The sequence below is a fragment of the Pithys albifrons genome, chromosome 7 (genome assembly GCF_047495875.1).
Source record: "Pithys albifrons albifrons isolate INPA30051 chromosome 7, PitAlb_v1, whole genome shotgun sequence".
NCBI classification, from domain to species: Eukaryota; Metazoa; Chordata; class Aves; order Passeriformes; family Thamnophilidae; genus Pithys; species Pithys albifrons.
The window spans coordinates 57155593-57175355 of record NC_092464.1 but is presented as its reverse complement, the minus strand read 5'-3'; the positions used below and the strand labels follow the sequence as shown (position 1 = coordinate 57175355).

The 19763-nt window shown below is 53.7% G+C and overlaps 2 protein-coding genes across 2 annotated transcripts in view; both read right to left on the bottom strand.

The window, feature by feature from the left end:
- Window positions 1-8131: 8131 nt before the first annotated feature.
- The window catches only part of LOC139673813 (zinc finger protein 850-like), a 408695-nt gene continuing 397063 nt past the window's right edge, over window positions 8132-19763 (bottom strand). The window contains exon 7 of the mRNA XM_071559632.1: window positions 8132-9030. Coding sequence (XP_071415733.1) covers window positions 8610-9030 — 421 coding nt within the window. The 3' untranslated portion in view covers window positions 8132-8609. The remainder of the gene's footprint in view (window positions 9031-19763) is intronic.
- Window positions 16913-17881, bottom strand: LOC139674158 (olfactory receptor 14A16-like). The gene has a single exon (XM_071560306.1). It carries the CDS (start codon window positions 17879-17881, stop codon window positions 16913-16915), a length of 969 nt encoding a protein of 322 aa, XP_071416407.1.

Sequence of the window (19763 nt, the reverse complement as noted above, 5' to 3'; positions counted from 1 at the left end):
CAGTCTTAGGGCTTTTTGCAAAGTCACTCTCAAGAACATGCCAAGGAATAGACTCTGTAGAGGCTCCTTGTTTGCTTGTTCTCCAGGGCCTCTAAATCTGCATGTGAACCAGCAAACAGAGCCCTGTAACTGCAGGGGCTACAGCAGGAAACAGGGAAAATGATCTGGTGAGTGTTCTGTGTTACCCTCAGTGAACACACTACTGCTACCCATGACAACAATAGCAGTAATAAAAGCTGGAACTATAACAATAAACCCCACAAGAAGCACATGAGGTGCACAACACCATTGCTCTACTGCTCACCACTCTGTGCCCAATGCCCAGCCCAGCCCAGACACAGATCAGCCCTTCCTGACCAACCCCCCATTAACACCCTGAGCACGGCCCTGCATCAAAGGGAACATCCTTTGGGCCTGTTGGGCTCAGCTGTCCTGGCCCTGCTCCTTCCCAACCCTGTGACCCTCAGGAGATCATTGGAGGTCATGATTGTACAAACATCTCACCAATTCCAAGTCATAACCTAAACCCAAAGCACCTTGAAAAACCTGCAGTCCCTTGAAGCTTTAAGGAGCCCCCAAAGGCCATTCCTGACAAAGCCTCCCCAGGGACTCATCCCAGCAGATCCTTGGAGGCCACATCTGCAGGGAGGCAAAGGCTCTGGGCAGCAGCTCAGGTGCTGAGGAAAGCCTGGCTTGGCTGGAGGCAGCAGAAAGGCCCAGCCCTGACCCCCAGCCCGGGGAAGGCACATCCTGTCCCTCACACCTTGCTCAGGGCTCTGCTGGGGGCACTGGCATGGGGGGTGATGCTGAGGGCAGGACAAGGGCTGCCAGTGCCCAGCCTTCCTGGGGCTGTGCCAGGAGACTACCAGGCCCCAGAGCCTCAGCACAAGAGGTCTGCTCACAGCCCTTGGTGGCACAGATGATGCTGTGCCCGAGGGGACAAAGACTTGGGATCTCTTGCACTTCTGGCCCAGTCACTTGATGTCCCTCTGGAAAGGGACAAACCACCTCTCAGTGGTGGGTGACAAACCAGTGTTGGGAATCGTCATTGGGAGGGGCTGGTCTGTGATGAGTGTCCCAGGATTCTTTCAGTCCCATGAGCCTCTAAAGTGCCTCAAAGGGCTTCTTGAATCCAGGATATTCTGCAGTGTCCATGGTCCCTTCTTGCTTTGAAAAGTTGTGCCATGTCACAGTATCCCTTTGGTTCCAGGAGGTTCTGTGGTGTCACAATGTCCCCTTTGGTTCCAGGAGGTTCCACACTGTCCTTGCTGGAACACACCTGGTTGGATGTTGCCCCACCTGCAGAGCTGCCTCCAGCTCTGGGGTCCCATCACAGCAAGGACATGGAGCTGTTGGAGTGAGTCCAGAGGAGACCATCAAGATGATCAGAGGGATGGAGCAGCTCTGCCATGAGGGAAGACTGAGAGAATTGGGCGTTGGAGTGACCTAATTGTGCCCTTCTAGTGCCTGAAAGGAGCCAACAAGAAAGATTGAGAGTGTTTACAAGGGCCTGGAGTGACAGGACAAGGGGCAATGGCTTCACACTTATAGAGGGAACGGTTAGATGGGATATCAGGAAGAAAATCTTTACTGGGAAAGAAGTGGGGCCCTGGCACAGGTTGCTCAGAGAAGTTCTGGCTGCCCCATCCCCAGAAGTTGTTCAAGGCCAGGTTGGATGATCAACCTGGCTAGTGGAAGGTGTCCCTGCTCACAGCAGGGGATTGGAATTAGATGATCTTTAAGGTCCTTTCCAACCCAAACCATTCTGTGATTCAGTGACTGGTGGGTGACATGGTGGGCAGGGTCATCTTGGGCACAAAGGATATGAAATAATGAAATTTTTCATTCTGAGTGAAGGAAGGAAGGGGCAGCAGAACTGACAGCTTGGACTGATAGCAGGGAGATTTTGCACTGTTGAAGAGATTGATTGAAGGAGGGTGTTGGGGGTCAGTCCTGAAGCAAAAAGCATTCTCATGGCCAGGCTTTGTGAACAAAGATTTGGGAAGGGCACTACCCACGCTTGCTGCAAGCTGCTGGTGGCTAAAAAGGCCGATACGGGATAGGCAGGTCCGGTCACAAAAGGCACAGGGGAACGTCTCCTTTGGCCATATTGGCAAGGAACGGTTCTGTCTGCGTTGTCTTTTCTCCTCCAGACTGACTGTGCTGCGTTCCCAAAGGAAGCAGCAGTGTCGTGAATGGTGTGTCTCCATGAATCCTGATTGGAGGCCACAGTGGACCATTGGGGCAGGCAATATGGCCAAGGCTGAGGTGTTGTTTCAGGGAGTCCTTGTATCTCTTCTTCGAGGCTCCTCTCTTGCGGCAGCCGGTGGCGAGTTCTCCGCAGAGCACAATCTTCGGGAGGCAGTGGGTGATCCTCCATCCTGGAGACGTGCCCTGCCCAGCACAGCTGCGTTCTCAGCAGCATGGCCTCCATACTGGTGACCCCTGCCTGTTCAGAACAGACACATTGGTCACGTAATCAGACCAGTGGATGTTTAGGATTGAACGGAGGCAGCGCTGATGGAAGCGTTCGAGGAGCCGCAGGTGGTGGCGGTAGATGATCCAGGATTCAGACCCATAGAAAAGAGCAGACAGTACAATGGCTCTGTAGACACTGAACTTTGTGCTTTTCTTCAGGTGTTTATTGGACCAGACTCTTTTATGAAGTTTTCAGAAGGCTCTGTAAGCCATTGCTGGCCTGTTGTCTGTCTCTGTCAGTCTTACTGTCCGAGGAAATGATGCTTCCCAGGTAGGGGAACTGCTGGACTGACTTAAGCTTTGATTTGCAAGAGAAGTGGAGGGAACAGAACAAAGGACCCCATGTAACATTCTTTAACCTCACCAAAGCTTTTGACACTGTGAGCAGATAAGGCCTGTGACAGATCTTGGAACAGTGCTGCTTTTTGCTGACGATGCCGCCCTTGTTGCTGACACAGAAGCAGCTCTGCAGCGCTTCACATCCTGCTTTGCAGAGGCTGCTGAGCTTTTGGGGCTGGAAGGCAGCTTGAAGATTACAAGCTGCACCTCAGGAAGTCTTCCATCCTCCCCACATCCCGGTAGGCAAATCAGAGCCTAAGTCAGTCCTGCAGTTGGTTTTCTCTATTGCAAAATTTAACCCCTGAACTGCTCCAGAAACCCTCTGTGTGAGCATGTCCTGCAGCACTGTGTATTCCTCCTGCAAATCCCCTGGGAGGGAATTTCTTTGTGATTATTCCATGTCTAGTTAGTGGCACACAAACTGCCCATCTTTGTGGCTCTTAGGGCTTAGTTATGTTATTACAAGCCAGTAATAGAGCATAGAATGAACTTGTGTAAAGCAAAGAAACATCAGGGGTGGCAGGTCTTGCATTCAGCCCCTCCTCTTTCCCACCTGTGTCCATCCCCCACACAGAGATGGGGCTTTTCCCAAGGGCTTGGCTCCAGGCTCCAGCACTGGGACCAGTTTGGGGCCAGGCAGGTTTGGGGATGGGTTTATTCTCTTTATTTCTCCACATTTCCCACTCTGGTGCTGGCACAGAGGCTCAAGCCCAGTTCTCACCAGTTCACTTGTGATGCTTCTGATGGCCAGTGAAGCTTCCAGGGCCTTGCACCTTTCCTGGCTTGTGATCCAGTTGCTCTCAGCCTCTGAAAAGTAACAGCATTTTCCTTGGAAAGCAGGCCAAATGTCTGGGCACACACAGCAGAATTCCAGGTTAGGGAAATGGCATCTCCAAGGAATGAAATAGAGAAAGCTGAGGGAGACACATGGGCAGCCTGAAAAAGCAGGAAAACAGGATTAATTTATTGGTTTTTTCCTAGGAGCTGCAAGGGAGAAACTGGGAATGATATTCCTGTGATGGAGTGAGGAGCAGACACCTGGACCACAGTTTAGGGCAAAAAGGGCGTCACCCCAAAGGGTGCTTTGCCTGGGGAGCCTGCCTTGATGCTGGGAAAATCCTGGGATCCTCCCATCCCCTAAAATGGAGGTGCCTGGCCCGGATCCTCCCCACGGGGTGCCTGAGTGGGACTCACCAGTCAGGGCCACAGCCAGGCTGAGGGTGAGGCTTCCCAGGAAGACACTCAGAGGGAGGAGAACACGCACCGGGTGGGATGTTTGCCAGTCTGACCCTGGGGAAGGGAAGAGCAGAGCAAGGCTGGGCTGGGTCCTCTCCCCTCTGCTTTGGCCTCCCTTGCTGGATCCTCAGTCCATCCTGAGTCTCACCCAGGACAGGGACCCTCTTGGGGCTCATAAGGGCAAGAGAGCTGAGGCAGGTCCTTCACAGGCACCAATGTGTGTCTGAGGACCTGGAGATGGATCTTCAGCCTCCAGAGGTGACCACAGCCTGGAATTTGAGTGCTCCACACCAACCCCAGGGCTCCATCCCCATCCCACTGGTGCTTCCCAAGAGAGAGATGCTCTTCCCACCCCCTGCCCTCCCCCAGGGCATTGGTTTTCCCAGCATTGCCCCATTTGGACTGTTCCTCTGGATCACTGCAGGGGTTCAACGCTTCCTCTTGGCCTGAACACTTTGTCTCCTGGGTTTCTTTTCCCTTTGTGGCAGAGAAGCCTCAGAGCCCAGGGCTGGCGTTCCCGGCCCCTGCAGGTGAATCCTCTGGGGCGCCTGTGCCAAGGCAGAGGCTGAGGAGACCTGCAGGCAGCCGAGCCCCTGCGTGTGCCACATCCCATGGAGCCAGCACAGCCTGGCTGGGGCTCTGCAGCCCCTGGGCTGGAGGGGCAAGAGGCACCTCGGGAAGCCCTGGCAGGGCAGGGTTTGCCCTGAGCTGAACAGGCATTGCCGGGAGGAGGTGGCAGAAAGGACAGAGGGAGGGGAAAAGGCAGGGGAGGGAAAGAGAGGAGAGGGAGAAAGATTGAAAAAGATCAAGAGGTAAAAAGACAGAGAAGAGAAAAAGGCAAGTTTAAATTTTAAATAAATAGAGAAGTCACTGTCTGCTCACAGTTCAAAGGGAGCTGAAGTGATTGCAAGGGCACAGGAGCCTGTTCAGGGTCAGGAGCTGCTTTTTCCAAGAGGAAGGAAACACCTGGAAGGATCAGAGCAAAGTTTGTGCTTTGAGACCCCTTTCCCAGAACCTGCAGGAGGGAAAGAGCTGAGTCTGAAATAACAAGCGTTCTATGGAGCTTTAATGTCTCGTAGATGCTTCCAAGCTTGTTTAGCTTTGTTTGCCAAGATGTAGAAATGGTAAAAAGCTTTGCCAGTTGGTGCTGGATTTGTGAAGCAGCCCCGGGCCAGCTCTGCAGTAACAAAGAATCAATGTCTGTCCCGAGAGTGTCACTCTCGGCCTGTCACACCCGGGAAGGAACGCGATGTTTGCGGCCACCCCCGAGGCACAAACTCGCTCTGAGCCCGCCGGGGGGTCCGCGGGAAGGAGCGGGCGGGGAGCCGCTCCCTGTGCGGGATCTGGGGAGGGGACACGGGGGGACACGGGGGGATACGGAGGGGACACAGGGGGATACGGGGGGGAACAGGGGAACACAGCCCCTGAGGAGGGGACACAGGGGGACACTGGGACCGAGCCCCCCAAGTCCCGCTCCTGCCCCCCCACCTGCAGCGAGCCCCGAGCCCCAGCAGTGCTGCAGCCCCCAAATCAGCTGGAACCTGGGGGCGGGAGGGCAGCCCTGAAGCCAGGCTTGCTATAGTGGGACTTGCTGAGAGCGACTTAGAAGGGTTTGTTCATAAGGAACTGGCCTGAATCCTGGGAAAAGACAAATGTTTTCTATCTGTTTTTTCTATCGAAGATACGCAGGAGACAGGAATTTCTGAACAAACTGCAGTAATACCATAAAACATATATTTATTTAACAATGCAAAGTTTAGATAAAGAAAACCTTGAAGAAGATTAATCCTACAGCTGTGAGAAATAAAACAAAAGACCTCTCTGTCACGGAGGCTGCAACCAGTAAACACTGTCTAGTTAGAAAAGAAATACATTGCCACAAGACATTCAGTCTTTTAACCATTTGCCTAAGCCCTAAAAATGTGTGTCTCAGGTGATTCACAAGATGTTTGTGTACCTTGGAAGGATGTGCAGTGATTGATGTCACTCAGATGGATCTGCACCACGGAATGTCCGGTGTCCTCACTGAAATTCCCCTCCTAAACCGGCCCAAATTTGACTCCTGAGGAGCTGCATCGTGTCAGACACAGCCCCTGTGCCTGCCCACGGTGTCAATAAAGGCACTTTGGCTCACAGTGCGGCCCTGGGTGGGTTGCTGTGACTCAGCCCCACAAACCAGGGCTGTGTCCTCGGGCGCTCGGAGCTGCACCAGGGGGATAAAGGCCCCCCGGCCCCCCCGGTGCCCCCAGCAGCGGCTCTGCCCCCCAGAGCGGGGCTCTGCCCCCCAGAGCGGGACTGTGCCCCCCCAGAGCGGGGCTGTGTCCCAGACCCCACGGCCCATCCCGGGCTTGGGGCTGAGCACGGAGCAGGTGCTGAGCTGCTGGATCTGTCTCGGGGCTCAGGGGGACAAGGGGGTGTCACACCAGTGGCACAAACAAGAGATGAGTGGTGTGTGTCTGTCCCTCCCCCTCGCTCTGTCCCTCCCCACTGCAGCCTTTCTGCCAAAGCCCCGAGGATGCTGTGCTGGGCCCTCCATCCCACGGCCCGGGATAAGGGAGATTCCAGCCCCTCCTGGGCTTTCCTGCACTGAAAGAGCCGCACCGAGGGGTCTCTGCTGCCCCACGTCACCCAAAGAGCTGCCCCCAGGGCCGCAGTTTGGGGCAGGACTGAGGGCTCAGGGACTGCCAGAGCAGATCTGAGCTGGGAGGGAAGCACAGAGACTCACATGTGGGAGTATCCCAATAGAAGTGAATTATCCCAAAATATCCCTGAATTCATTCCACAGTAACTCTGATCCCTCCCCCAATATAGGAATTCTCCCAAAAAAACTGAAACCTCCTGGAATACCTGATTCTTCACCAAAAATCCTTTGATTCTTCCCCAAATACTCCAAAAATACCTGAGGTCTCCCAGATATTTCTGAATTATTCTAAAACACCACTGAACTCCCCCCAAATCCCCCTGAACTCTCAAACAACTCTCAATCCTCCAGAAACACATCAAATCTCACCAGATACTTCTCAATTAGCTGCACCCCCTTAAACTGCCACAAAACATGCAAAGACCCCCCAAACACACTCAGAGCCCACCAAGGTCCCCACCAAACCCCCTTCTGGGGGGACCTTTCAGGGCACTGGTGGTGCTGGGACCCTCCTGGCTGTGGGTGAGGAGCTCTTGGGTGAGCAGGGTGGGGGGTGGGAAGAGGGGATGGTGGGAAAGGTCTGAGGGGAAGGGGATAAAAGGGGTGGTTGGATTCCCACAGTGAGCGGGAGGGGAGTGGGACCCCTCTGAAAACAGAGGGGGCTGGAAACTGAGGACTGGGGACAATGGGAAAAGGGATGGGAGAGGTCAGAAAAGTGGGAAAAAAGGGAGGGTTGGACCCCCAAAACTGATCAGGAGGTGGATGGGCACTGGAGGGATGAGTTGCAAGGGGTGGGAGAAGAGGGAAAGTGTGAGCTGTGACCCCCAAACTGATCTTGGAGGGGGCTGGGGATTGAGGGGACAATGGGAAAAGGGAGGAATAGGCAGAAGGGTGGAAAATGGGGATTGGGCTGACAGGATGGACAGTCCCATGGGGGTCTTTGGGCAGAGGGGGGATTGGAAAAGGGGGCTCTGGGGTGGCTCCCTGAGCTCCCAACCTGTGTGGGGTGCTGGGGCTGCTGGAGGGCGGAGGGGCACCCTGGGGCAGGGGAATAATGGAAGGCTTAGGGTTTATTTACTATTACAAGTGATCAGATAAAAGATGTCAATGAAAATTATTTACCACAAAATATAAATGCTAAACCTACCAGCAGTATAGTGTGAGACAGGACAGTGCACCATCCTAGAGCAACTGATGAAGCAATTCTACTAAAGCTATCACAAAAGAAAGAATTATTAAGTAGAGATTAATGGAACTCACCCAGCCCAAGGGACCTGGGGAGATCTCTGCTCTCAGCCTCGAGGAGTGACCTTGGTGGGGGTTCCCACCCTAAGGGAGGAATCTCCACACACACCCCAAGAAGGGATATGTTGGAAAAACCTGCCCCTGTGAAAGCCGACTGGACCTTTAGAGTATAAAGGAATTGACTGACAGGCATTTGACTCCTGGGGTTGCCTCACCATCAGGATGTTAATCTGGGGTTGAAACCAGAGTGGAGTCCCCTCAGCCAACCACTGATACATTGGCAAACAGGGCATTGTTTGCTTGGACATTCCAATGAGGGATGTCCTGCCACAGGCCCAAAGCCATCAAATTCCCTCATCCCACAGGATTTTCAAGGTCAGCTCTGTGTCCTGATGGATGTTCCTCCCACTGTGTTCACCCAGGTGCCTACAGGGAACCAGGAGGATGAGGAGACCACCAGCCAGGCGTTTTCCCAATGTGAGTCACCAGGAATGTTGGTCACCAAGACTCTACCCAAAGTGGGTTCCCAGGTCTTTACCCAACATGGGTCACCAGGTCTGTGCTCAATGTGGGTCACTGTGGATCATTCAACATTGGTACTCCAATGGGTGATGGAGGTGGAGCAGCAGACGAAGCTCTTCCCGCAGCTGGGGCACTCTGAGGGCTTCCCTTATTGGTGGGTTCGTTGGTGTTGGGTCAAGTTAGAGCTGTCAGTGAAGCTCTTCCCACACTCGCCACACCTGTAGGGCCTCTCCCAAGTGTGGATGCCCCGGTGGGTGACGAGGTGGGAGTTTTGTTTGAATCTCTTTCTGCAGTGGGTGCAGCAGAAGGGCCTCTCCTCTGTGTGTGTGCGCTGATGTGAGAAGAGTTGTGAGCTGGTCCTAAAATTCTTTCCGCACTCCGAACACTTGTAGGGCTGTTCCCCAGTGTGGATCCTCTGATGGCAGATCAGCTCAGAGCTGCAGCTGCAGCCCTTCCCACATTCCCCACATGTGTAGGCCCATTCCCCACTGTGGATCATTTGGTGGCGGATCAGGTGGGAGCTCTGGCTGAAGCTCTTCCCACATTCCAAGCACTTGTAGCGTTTCTCCCTTGAGTGAAGTCGCTGCTCCATCACTGGGTCGGAGCACCTGCTCAAGCTACAGCCACCTTCGGGGCACTGGGTTGGATTTTCCTCCTCAGAGCACCCAGGTCTAGTTTTGGACATTCTCCTCCTGGGGTATCTCCGTGGATTTTCCTCCCCACTCACTTCCTGCACCCTGGAGTCGTTCAAAACAGCCTCTGCCAGCAGGTTCTGCCAGGGGGATTTGTCCTCCGTGCTCTCCGTGCTCAGCTCGGGGCCTGGGGCAGGAAGGAACAAGGACAGGCAGGGCATTTGCCTCCGGCCCACAGGGAAGGCCAAGGACATCCCCCCAAACCCGGCCCCGGCAGGACGGCGTCGGCAGCGGGGTTGTCCTGCAGCCGGGGCCATGCTGGGCTGGAAGATGCAGCACAAGAGAGGGGCAAAGGGGCACTGACTTCCTCCTCACCTGCCTGGGGGTCCCGGGGCATCTTCCTCCTCCTCCCAGCCTCCTCCTCCATCCTGACAGGCTTTGGGAAGGAGAAATCATGTTTTCTGGGGAAAAACAAGGTGTGAGTGCCTTGGGTTGGGGGTTCCTCCTCCCAAAGACCATCTCTAGAACTCGTTGAGTTTCCTGTGTCCATAAAAATCTCCAAAATTCCAAGATTCAGCCGAGAAAACACTGAAAGGAACTCCTCCTCTCTGGCCTCTCCATTTTGGGGTTCTGGGGGTACCCCCTGTCGTGGCTGCTGGGGGTCTCCTGTCTGTTCAGTGTCCTCCCTCTCCAGGCTGCCGGGGCTCCAGAAACCCCTGCCCGGCCATTCTCAGGTTTCCTGTCCCCACACCCCTTAATTCTGTGAATCCAGGACAACCCTGACACCCCTTTCCCACCCATCCCACATTCCCTTTTCCTTTAACCTGCCATCCCCTGGACTCCCCTTTTAGGGGCACAGGGACCCCCTGGACCCACCAACTCCCTCTCCCCACCCCAGTCCTGCCTGTCCTTCACCTTGGCACCCTCCTGATCGCCCACTCCCCGGCACTGGGATCCCCCTGCACCCCCTTATCCTGCACCAATACTCCCCTGCATACCCTTTCCTGGCCATTCCACCTCTTCCAGGTCCCACACCTCCTGTGCTGTTTTTGTATTTTTCACTCTGGGACCCCTGGAACCCCCACTCCTGAATTTCCCAGACCACAGACTCCCCCTTTTTGGAACACTGGGGGACCCTTTCAATCCCTTTCTCTGGACACTCTGGATCTCCCTACCCCATGATTCCCCTTTCCCCGACCCATGGACCCCCCTTTCCTGGGCACAGATTCCCCTGGACCCTCCATTTCCCTTCTCCAAGCTGCTACATCCCCCCTTCTTTGGACCTCTGGCCCCATGAAAACCCCCTTCCCCAGCTCTGTGTCCCCCCTGCACAACAAAAGATTCAGCCCCAAAAAAGCCTCCCAGAAGTTCCTGCTCTCTGATCTCTCCACTTTGGGCTCTGGGGGGTCTCCCCTAATGGGCTTGCTGGGAGTCCTACAGGTATTGGGGGTCCCCCCCTCTCCAGGCTCCCTGTTTTAGTGTCCTGGGGGCGTCTCTGAGCACCCCGAGCAGAGACTCAGGGCAGAAGCCGCCCCTGGGACCCTCGGCATTCCTTGGAGGGGTTTGGAGGGCCCTGGAGTTGTTGTGGGAGGTCTCGGAGGGAGCTTTGGGGGGATCCTGGGATAGTTGGGGTAGGTCTAGAAGCGGTTTGGGGGATCTGGTGTGGTTTGGAGGGACTAGGAGAAAGAATAGGGGGGGTCCTGAAGAGGTTTAGGAGGGTCTGGGTGGGGGTCTGGGAGGAGGTTGAGAGAATTTGGGCAGGTCTGGGTGCCCTGGAAGGGGGTTTGGTGAGTCCTGCGGTGGTTTGAGGGGTCTGGGAGCTGAATTTAGGTGAGTATGGGGGCATTTTAGGGGTCCTGGGCAGTTTAGACGGTCTGGGAGAGGTTTGGGGGGTCTGGGAGGGGTTTAGGAGATCTCTGGGGTGTTTGGGGCGGCCCGGGGTGTTTCAGGGGCTCCGCAGAGTTCAGGACGGGATGTGGGGCATCCTGGGGCTCCAGGGCAGTTTGGGGGGTCCCAGGCGGTGGGTTAGGGGGGTCTCAGGGGTATTTTCGGGGGGGATTTGGGGCGTTCTGAGGCGCATCCTGGGGTGGGGGGAGGGGCTTACCCGGCTCCTTCACCGTCACGGCCAACACGGCCCCGGGGGGGTCCCGGGGGGTCTGTGGGGGTGGGTGGGCCGTGAGGGACCCCCAAAACCCGCCCCGAGTCCCCGAATGCCCCCGAAATGCTCCCAAATTTTCAGAAATTAGCCGAAACTCGCCGCCATTGCTCAACTCTCCAGCAGTGCCGTCCAGTCCCGCCCTCCGTCTGCGCCGCCTCTGATTGGGATGCAGCGGGCGGTGACGGTTCATGGAGTCCAGCACTACATCTCCCGTCAAGCACCGCGCCCCTGCTCTGGCCAATCACAGACGGGACTACAACTCCCGCCCCCCCCCCCCCCGCGCCCAATCGGGTCGGTCCCACCCCCGTTGCAGCCCCCCAAGTGCCCCCCGGACCCCAAACTGCCCCAGAAGGGCCCCAGGACCCCCAAGTGCTCCTCCAATACCCACTCAGGACACCCAGATCACCTCTCCGGACCCCCAAGTGACCCTCAAGTTCATCCAGGACTTACAAGTGACCCCTAAAATCCTCTTTGGACCCCCAGATTCTGTCCCTGGAAACTCGAGTGACCCCCAAGGGTCCCCTCGGACACCCAAGTTCTTTCCCAGTGCCCCATAAATGCCCCTCACACCCCAATGGGACCCCCAAGTGCCCCCCAAGTGCCTTCCAGGCCCCCAAATCCACCCCAACCTCCCCAAAGCTCCCCAGCCCCCCCTTCCCATGGGCCCTTCCCGGGATTTGGGGCTCCAAAGGGACATTTGGGGGTTGAGGGGGATTTGGGGGCACTTGGGGGACTGGTGAGTTGGGGAAGGGATTTTCTGTGGATTTGAGGGAATTCAGAGTGGAATTCAGTGGATTTGAGGTGAAATTAGGAGAGGTTGGGTGGAATTAAGGGAATTTGGGATGGAATTAAATAATCCTTATGTGAAATTAAGGGGATTTCTGTGGAACCTTCAGGATTTGGAATGAAATGCTTGGGATTGTAAGAGGGATCAAGGTATTTTTGAGTGGAGGTCAGAGATTTGGGATGGAATTAGGGAGAAGTTGGGTAGAAATAAGGAAATTTTGCATGTACTTAAGAAGATTTGAGGTGGAAATAAAGAGAATTGAGAAATTTTAGGTGAAATTAAAGTAATTTTTAGTGAAATATATGGGATTGGGGATATGGGATTGGTATAGATGGAATTAAGGGAACTCTGGGCAAAAATAATGGTAATCTTCAGGAAAATTAAGTGGATTTGAGGGTAAATCAGAGGAGTTTTATGTAGAATTAATAGAATTTTGGGTGGAAGACACGGGAGATCTGGGGCAAAATCGGCAGGACTTTGATGGGTTTATAGAGATATGAGTTGGAATTAAAGCAACTTGGAGTAGAACCATTGTGGTATGAGGGGAAAATCAGGGTATCTTTCGGTGGAATTAAAGGGATTTTGAGGGTAATTATGGGATTTTGTGTGGAATCCTGGGGATTTGGGGTAAAACTGGGGGGATTTGAGGTGAAAGTCCGAGGAGTGTGTTTGTTTTCAATGGTGAAATTTATGAGTTTCAGATTGCAGGAAAAATAGAGGAAAAATCCCTCTTGCCTGTGTTCAGCCAGTTCTCAGAGCAAAGCAGGTCCCAGCTGACTGATGAGAGACATGATGGGGCTGGGGAGGTGTGGAGCAACGTTGTCCCCACTGTCAGACCTCAAGGGATCGCTCTCCAATTAGTCCAAACCTTTTCAGTAGGGAACCTTGGTCAACACCAATCAGAGAATGCTGCAATCACCTCTTCTCTAAAACAAAAGTAATTATCCAAATAATTTAAAACAGAAATGCACATTTGTTAGAAGCTCATTGAAATCTTTCTTCAAAACTGTATTAGGGAAATTACTTAATTAAGTCTCCTTGATTAGAGGGCAAACTCAGAAAGAGCCATGATCTGTTCAGTTTTGCTTTATCTTAACAAGCTCCGTGGTGCATTTGGTGCTGATTCCTTGAACCTCAGGTACTGAGAGGAGATTGCACAAACCTTTCCACCAGTCAAAGTCAGAAGAAAATCACAAAGTATCTCAAAGCACTAATGGGTCCCACTGAGGGTCATTCCCAATACAGGCTCTTCACAGACTGGTAGGAGGAGATAATTGGAAGTCCTGATTGAACAAACCTCTCATAGACTCAGTTTCAAAAGGAAAGGGAAAGTACCTTAATAAATGTTGAGTCCCTTGAAGCATTAACAAGCCTCACCTTGGGCTGTTACTGACAAAGCCTCTCAAGGGACTAATTAAAGCAGATCATTGCAGGCCGTGATTTCACAAACCTCTCACAGACTGGGAGTCAAAAAGAAATACTTCAATAAGCTTTGAGTACCTTGAAGCATTAACAAGCCCCACTGAGTGTTGGTACTGATCAAGAATCTCAAGGGACTCGTTACAGCTGATAATTGGAGGCCTTAATTGAACAAACCTCTCAGAGACTCCAAACCAAAAGCAAAAGTCAAAGTACTTTGAAAAACCTGCAGTCCCTTGAAGCTTTAAGGAGCCCCCCAAGGGCCACTCCTGAAGAATCCTCCCCAGGGACTCATCCCAGCAGACCCTTGGAGGCCACAACTGCAGGGAGGCAAAGGCTCTGGGCAGCAGCTCAGGTGCTGAGCAAAGCCTGGCTTGGCTGGAGGCAGCAGAAAGGCCCAGCCCTGACCCCCAGCCTGGGGAAGGCACATCCTGTCCCTCACACCTTGCTCAGGGCTCTGCTGGGGGCACTGGCATGGGGGTGATGCTGAGGGCAGGACAAGGGGTGACAGTGCCCAGCCTTCCTGGGGCTGTGCCAGGAGGCCACGAGGACCCAGAGCCTCAGCACAGCAGGTCTACTCACAGCCCTTGGTGGCACAGATGATGCTGTGCCTGAGGGGACAAAGACTTGGGATCTCTTGCACTTCTGGCTCAGTCACTTGATGTCCCTCTGTGAAGGAACAAACCACCTCTCAGAGGTGGGTGACAAACCAGTGCTGGGAATGGTCATTGGGAGGGGCTGGTCTGTGATGAGTTTCCTGGAGCACCTTGAGCAGAGTGTCCAGAAAACAAGGCCAGTCTGGGCCAGACACAATGTGGGGCTTTTCCCAATTGTCCCCTCCTAAACTCACCTCAGTCTCTAACACAGACATCTCCTGGCATCCCCCTGCCACTCCAGAGATCCAGAGGGTTCTGCACTCCTGTGCCCTGATGCCATCAGTGTGCACTGGGCACCAGTGTCTACTAAAGCTTTACACCTCTGTGGATCTGCTGTGCCAGGCCATTGAATCCACACAGTGCAGTGTGCCTGGTCAGCCCTGTCCTCCTCCTGGCCAAAGGCAGGGACCCTCTATTCCTGTTCCTGGCCAGAGTATTCACTGTCTGACCTCTGTGATACCAGACCAGAAGTTCTGTTACCAGGATCAAAAGAGTTGAGTTTAGTCCTTTTATGCCTGGGAGATTTCTGATTGTCTTCTTGTGTCCCTGCAGCAACTCCATGGACATCCTTCTTGGCTGACCCCTTCTCCACAGCTCTCTTCCCTCTCAGTTCACCTCCATGGGCTCCCAGCTCAAAGGTGGGTTCACCATCCCACTTTCTCAAGTTGCCCTCTGGCCATGCAGAAAGAACCAGAGATCACCACGTGGCCCGTGCTTGGGGCTCCCTTTCGCTCTGGCTGGGGCAGGAGAGGACTGATCTCCTGGGCTGCCCCTGAGAGCTGAGCTGCTGGGCCATGGGGGTGAGGAAGTGCCCAGAGTTTCTACTACATTTCAGAGCCAGGAGGGTGCCATCACCTGGTGTATCCATTTGGAGGGAATGCAATGCCATCAGGCTGTTGGAATGCGATGCAGGAGTGCTTTGAACCTCCTCATGCCCACTGTGCAAGGAACATCCTCTGAGTCTTTAGGGGTGTTTTCACTTTTTAGGTCACTATAGATGATTTCCAGTGCAGGTAATTCCCTCAAGTACTGGATACCTTTGTTTCCAGAGCTTCACTTTCCTTGGGAGTTCACAACGTCTTCCTGAAATGGATCTCTTGCCCTCACGCTTGAGAAGAGTCATCTCCAGAGACTGTAAATTTCTCCTTCTTTTACAATTCCTCTTTCAATTTCCTAATCTCTAGCAAAGGAATCTCAGCTTTTGGCCTTCATGACCTTGCAACTGCTGACTCTCAGCCCCACTATCCCAGCATGGAAGCAGCCAGGTGGAAATCCACTCACCTGGCTGGCAGCTGGAATCTTTTCACAAGTTTGAAAGTTTTGTTGAGTTCAGGGACCAGGTAACTTTGGTTTCCTGTTTTCATTTGTGTCACTCCTTTCAATTTCTTTGTTGAAATATTGGCTTCTTGATCTGTCCCCTCCCCTCCTGATTCTCTTTCTCTTGTCCTGCCCTCAGCATCCTCCCTCATGCCAGTGCCCCCAGCAGAGCCCTGAGCAAGGTGTGAGTGACAGGATGTGCCTTCCCCGGGCTGGGGGTCAGGGCTGGGCCTTTCTGCTGCCTCCAGCCAAACCAGGCTTTGCTCAGCACCTGAGCTGCTGCCCAGAGCCTTTGCCTCCCTACAGTCGTGGCCTCCAAGGGTCTGCTGGGACGAGTCCCTGGGGAGGTTTTGTCAGGAGTGGCCCTTTGGGGGCCTCCTTAAAGTTTCAGGGGCTGCAGGTTTTTCAAGGTGTTTTGGGTTTGGGTTTTGACTTGGAATCTGTGAGAGGTTTGTGCAATCATGGCCTCCAATGATCTCCTCAGGGTCACAGGACTGGGAGGGAGCAGGGCCAGGACAGCTGAGCCCAACTGGCCCAAGGGATGTTCCCTTTGATGCAGGGCCGTGCTCAGGGTGTTAATGGGGGGTTAGTCAGGAAGGGCTGATCTCTGTCTGGGCTGGGCTGGGCATTGGGCACAGAGTGGTGAGCAATGGAGCAATGGTGTTGTGCACCTCATGTGCTTCTTGTGGGGTTTATTGTTATAGTTCCAGCTTTTATTACTGCTGTTGTTGTCATGGGTAGCAGTAGTGTGTTCACTGAGGGTAACACAGAACACTCACCAGATCATTTTCCCTGTTTCCTGCTGTAGCCCCTGCAGTTCCAGGGCTCTGTTTGCTGGTTCACACTCAGATTTAGAGCCCCTGGAGAACAAGCAAGAAGGAGCCTCTACAGAGTCTATTCCTTGGCATGTTCTTGAGAGTGACTTTGCAAAAAGCCCTAAGACTGCATGTCCTGAGCTAAGGAGAAGCCCTTTCCTGATGGAGCTGCTGTTGTGGAGCCCAGCTGTGTCCCAGCAGTGCCCATGGCCTGTCCCTACCTGTGAGCCCAGGATGGACATGCAGCAGGTCTGTGTCCCAGCTGGCAGAGGACCAAGGCCTTAGTCCAGCCCAGGGGCTGTGCAGGAGAGTGTACAAGTGGAAAGAGAGCAGGTCAGCAAAGGCCCAGTGCTGGTGCTCCCTGGCAGTGCTGCTGTGCTGGGACTCTTTTGCCCTCTCTGCACACGTGGAACTCCCCAGTAGGTGCCTGAAAGTGTCAAAGGAAAAATCCCAGGTATGCAAGGCAACTGCAAAAGTGTTATTTTGTTTAAATAAAAAGATAGCACAATTTCTCAATTAAATATTTAAAGAGTCAAATTAATAAACAATACAGTGATTTAGACAAGAGGATGAATAAAATAATTTAATTGAGCACAACATTATGACAAAAAGAACGCACTGAGCACCAAGAAAAACCTGGGAAGGCAAGCTTAGCCTGTCATGAGTTTTATTGTGAACACTGTACAGAAAAAAACTGGCAGGTTCTTGCTGCTGAAAAGCATCCAGTCATCATTTTCCTCACAGCATCCTTCAGCTCCTGGTTCCTCAGGCTGTAGATGAGGGGATTCACTACTGGAGGCACCACCGAGTACAGAACTGACAGGGCCAAATCCAGGGATGGGGATGAGATAGAATCAGGCTTCAGGTAGGAAAATGTGCCGGTGCTAAGAAACAGGGAGACCACGGCCAGGTGAGGGAGGCACGTGGAAAAGGCTTTGTGCCGTCCCTGCTCAGAGGGGATCCTCAGCACAGCCCTGAAGATCTGCACATAGGAGAGAACTATGAAAATGAAACAACCAAAAGTTAAACAGATGCTAATCACAAGAAGCCCAAATTCCCTGAGGTAGGAATGTGAGCAGGAGAGCTTGAGGATCTGGGGCACTTCACAGAAGAACTGGCCCAGAGCATTGCCCTGGCACAGGGGCAGGGAAAATGTATTGGCTGTGTGCAGCAGAGAGTAGAGAAAGCCACTGGCCCAGGCAGCTGCTGCCATGTGGGCACAAGCTCTGCTGCCCAGGAGGGTCCCGTAGTGCAGGGGTTTGCAGATGGCAACGTAGCGGTCGTAGCACATGATGGTGAGGAGGGAAAACTCTGTTCCAAAAAGAAAGAATAGAAAGAAGACCTGTGCAGCACATCCCATGTAGGAGATGGTTGTGGTGTGCCAGAGGGAGTTGTGCATGGCTTTGGGGACAGTGGTGCAGATGCATCCCAGGTCTGTGAGGGACAGGTTGAGCAGGAAGAAGTGCATGGGGGTGTGCAGGTGGTGGTCGCAGGCTACGGCGCTGATGATGAGGCCGTTGCCCAGGAGGGCAGCCAGGGAGATGCCCAGGAAGAGACACAAGTGCAGGAGCTGCAGCTGCCGCGTGTCTGCCAATGGCAGGAGGAGGAACTGGCTGATGGAGCTGCTGTTGGACATGTGTTGTTTCTTAGAAGACGGTCTGTTCCGAAAAGGAAAACACAGGGATTAATTAAGCCTAAAGCTCTCTGACAAAACCAGTCTGTTTTTAACCAAAATCAATGTGTCAAATGTTGTCAAATGCTCTGTCAAGGAGTCAATCTGCTGACATGGAAATTTTTTATTACAGCTCTGACATTCAAAAGGGACATTCAGATGGAACCCACCTTGAATGCAAAAGTTCCACCTCTGCACTCATGACTCAGAAGACACATCTGGTGAAGGTTCTGTCCCCCTGGAAGAATCCTCATTTTCCTGGCCCAGCACACAGTGCCCAGTAGAGCTGCAGGGAAGGGCCCCCAGAGATGCCTGGATGCCCCCTCCCCCAGGGGTGCCTTGGGGACACTTTCCCCCAATCCCTGCCCGGAGCTGTCCCTGCCAGCAGCTGCTTCCCTGTGCCCAGGGCTGGTCCCTGGCAGTGCTCTCAGAGCCCATCCCAGCCCTGGGTGCTCAGCTCTGCCCTGCAGAGCCCTCCCAGCACAGGGCACTGCCCAGGGGCAGCTCTGGCTGGGCAGGCTCTGATGACAATTTCAGAAATGGCTGAGAAGATTAGAAAACAGACACTGATGCTGCCTGTAAGACAACATGTGGTGATTTGTTATACTGCCTGGTTTGTTCACCTCTGAATGGGAGAGAGCTAGAATTGGAGTGTCTCCCCTTAAATGAGAAATTAATTTCTACTTTTCATTGTCCATGAAATAAACAAAAGCACAAGGCTGAAAGAGCAGCATGATTCCCTCTGAGGCTGCCTCTGCCTTCCTGAGCTTGTTGAAAGTCTCTTGTGAAATCTCCTACTGTGCTTTGAAGCTGCAAGCAGCCCCTATTCAGGGAGGAGCATAATGACATAGGGACCCAACCCTCCAAGTCGTTACTCCTTCCCCACAGCCCTTCTTCCCCAGGCCTGTGAGCAGCTCCCCAGGCCGGCTGAGAGCTGACCCTGGCAGGCAGCAGAGTCCCTGTCCCAGCACAGCACCCTGAGCTGCAGGACCCTGCTCTGCCCCACAGCCCTGGGCACCCCTGGCTGCACCCCCCGGCTCCACAGCTATTCCAAAGTGCCCCCCAACAGCCCCCTCCTCACACATCCCATCAGCTGGGGCTGGGCCAGTTTTAGGAGATGCCTCCAGGAGCTGCCCCTGCATTGCCCTGCACCCACAGACTCACCGTGTCCAGCACTGCAAAGATTTCTCCTCCATGAGCTCTGAGTCATCCTCCCAGTGCTGAGCCCCTTTAAGCTCTGTCTGTGCCCTGCTGGTGTCCCTGAGCTGCCCTGGCAGTGCCCTGAGCCCTGCTGGGCTGTGCACAGGAGCTGCTCCTGGGCAGAGCTGTCTCTCTGCAGCGCTGCCCGCTTGCCAGGAGCTCCCTGTGTGCCAGGAGCCCGGCCCAGCTCAGCAGCACAGCAACAGCCCAGGGCATTTAATGGCCCTCTGGGGCGTTGATGTTGTTTACATAAGATTCAGTTCATCAGAAGAAGTTTAAACAATTTCTCAAGAACTCACATTGACATTGAAACACTGAAGTTTCTTTTGTTGTTAATGGGTCCCACTGAGGAACAGGACTGAGAAAGTGTCCCCAGATTCCAGTTAGAGCAGAAAACTGGAGGTAGTGATGACAGTTATGGACAAGCAAGTCAAAGATGTCTCTCATGCTGAGTTAAACTGGCTGTGTTACAGAATTCAAAGGTCCTAGCCCTGACCTCCAGCCCCTGAGAAGGGAGATCCATTCCCTCCCTCATTCCTCAGGGCTCTTCCTGGGGCACTGGGATGTGAGATGTGCAATGCCAAGGTCAGGAGGATGGGGTGGCACCTCCCAGGCTGCTGAGCAGGGACAAGGAGGCAATGAGGCC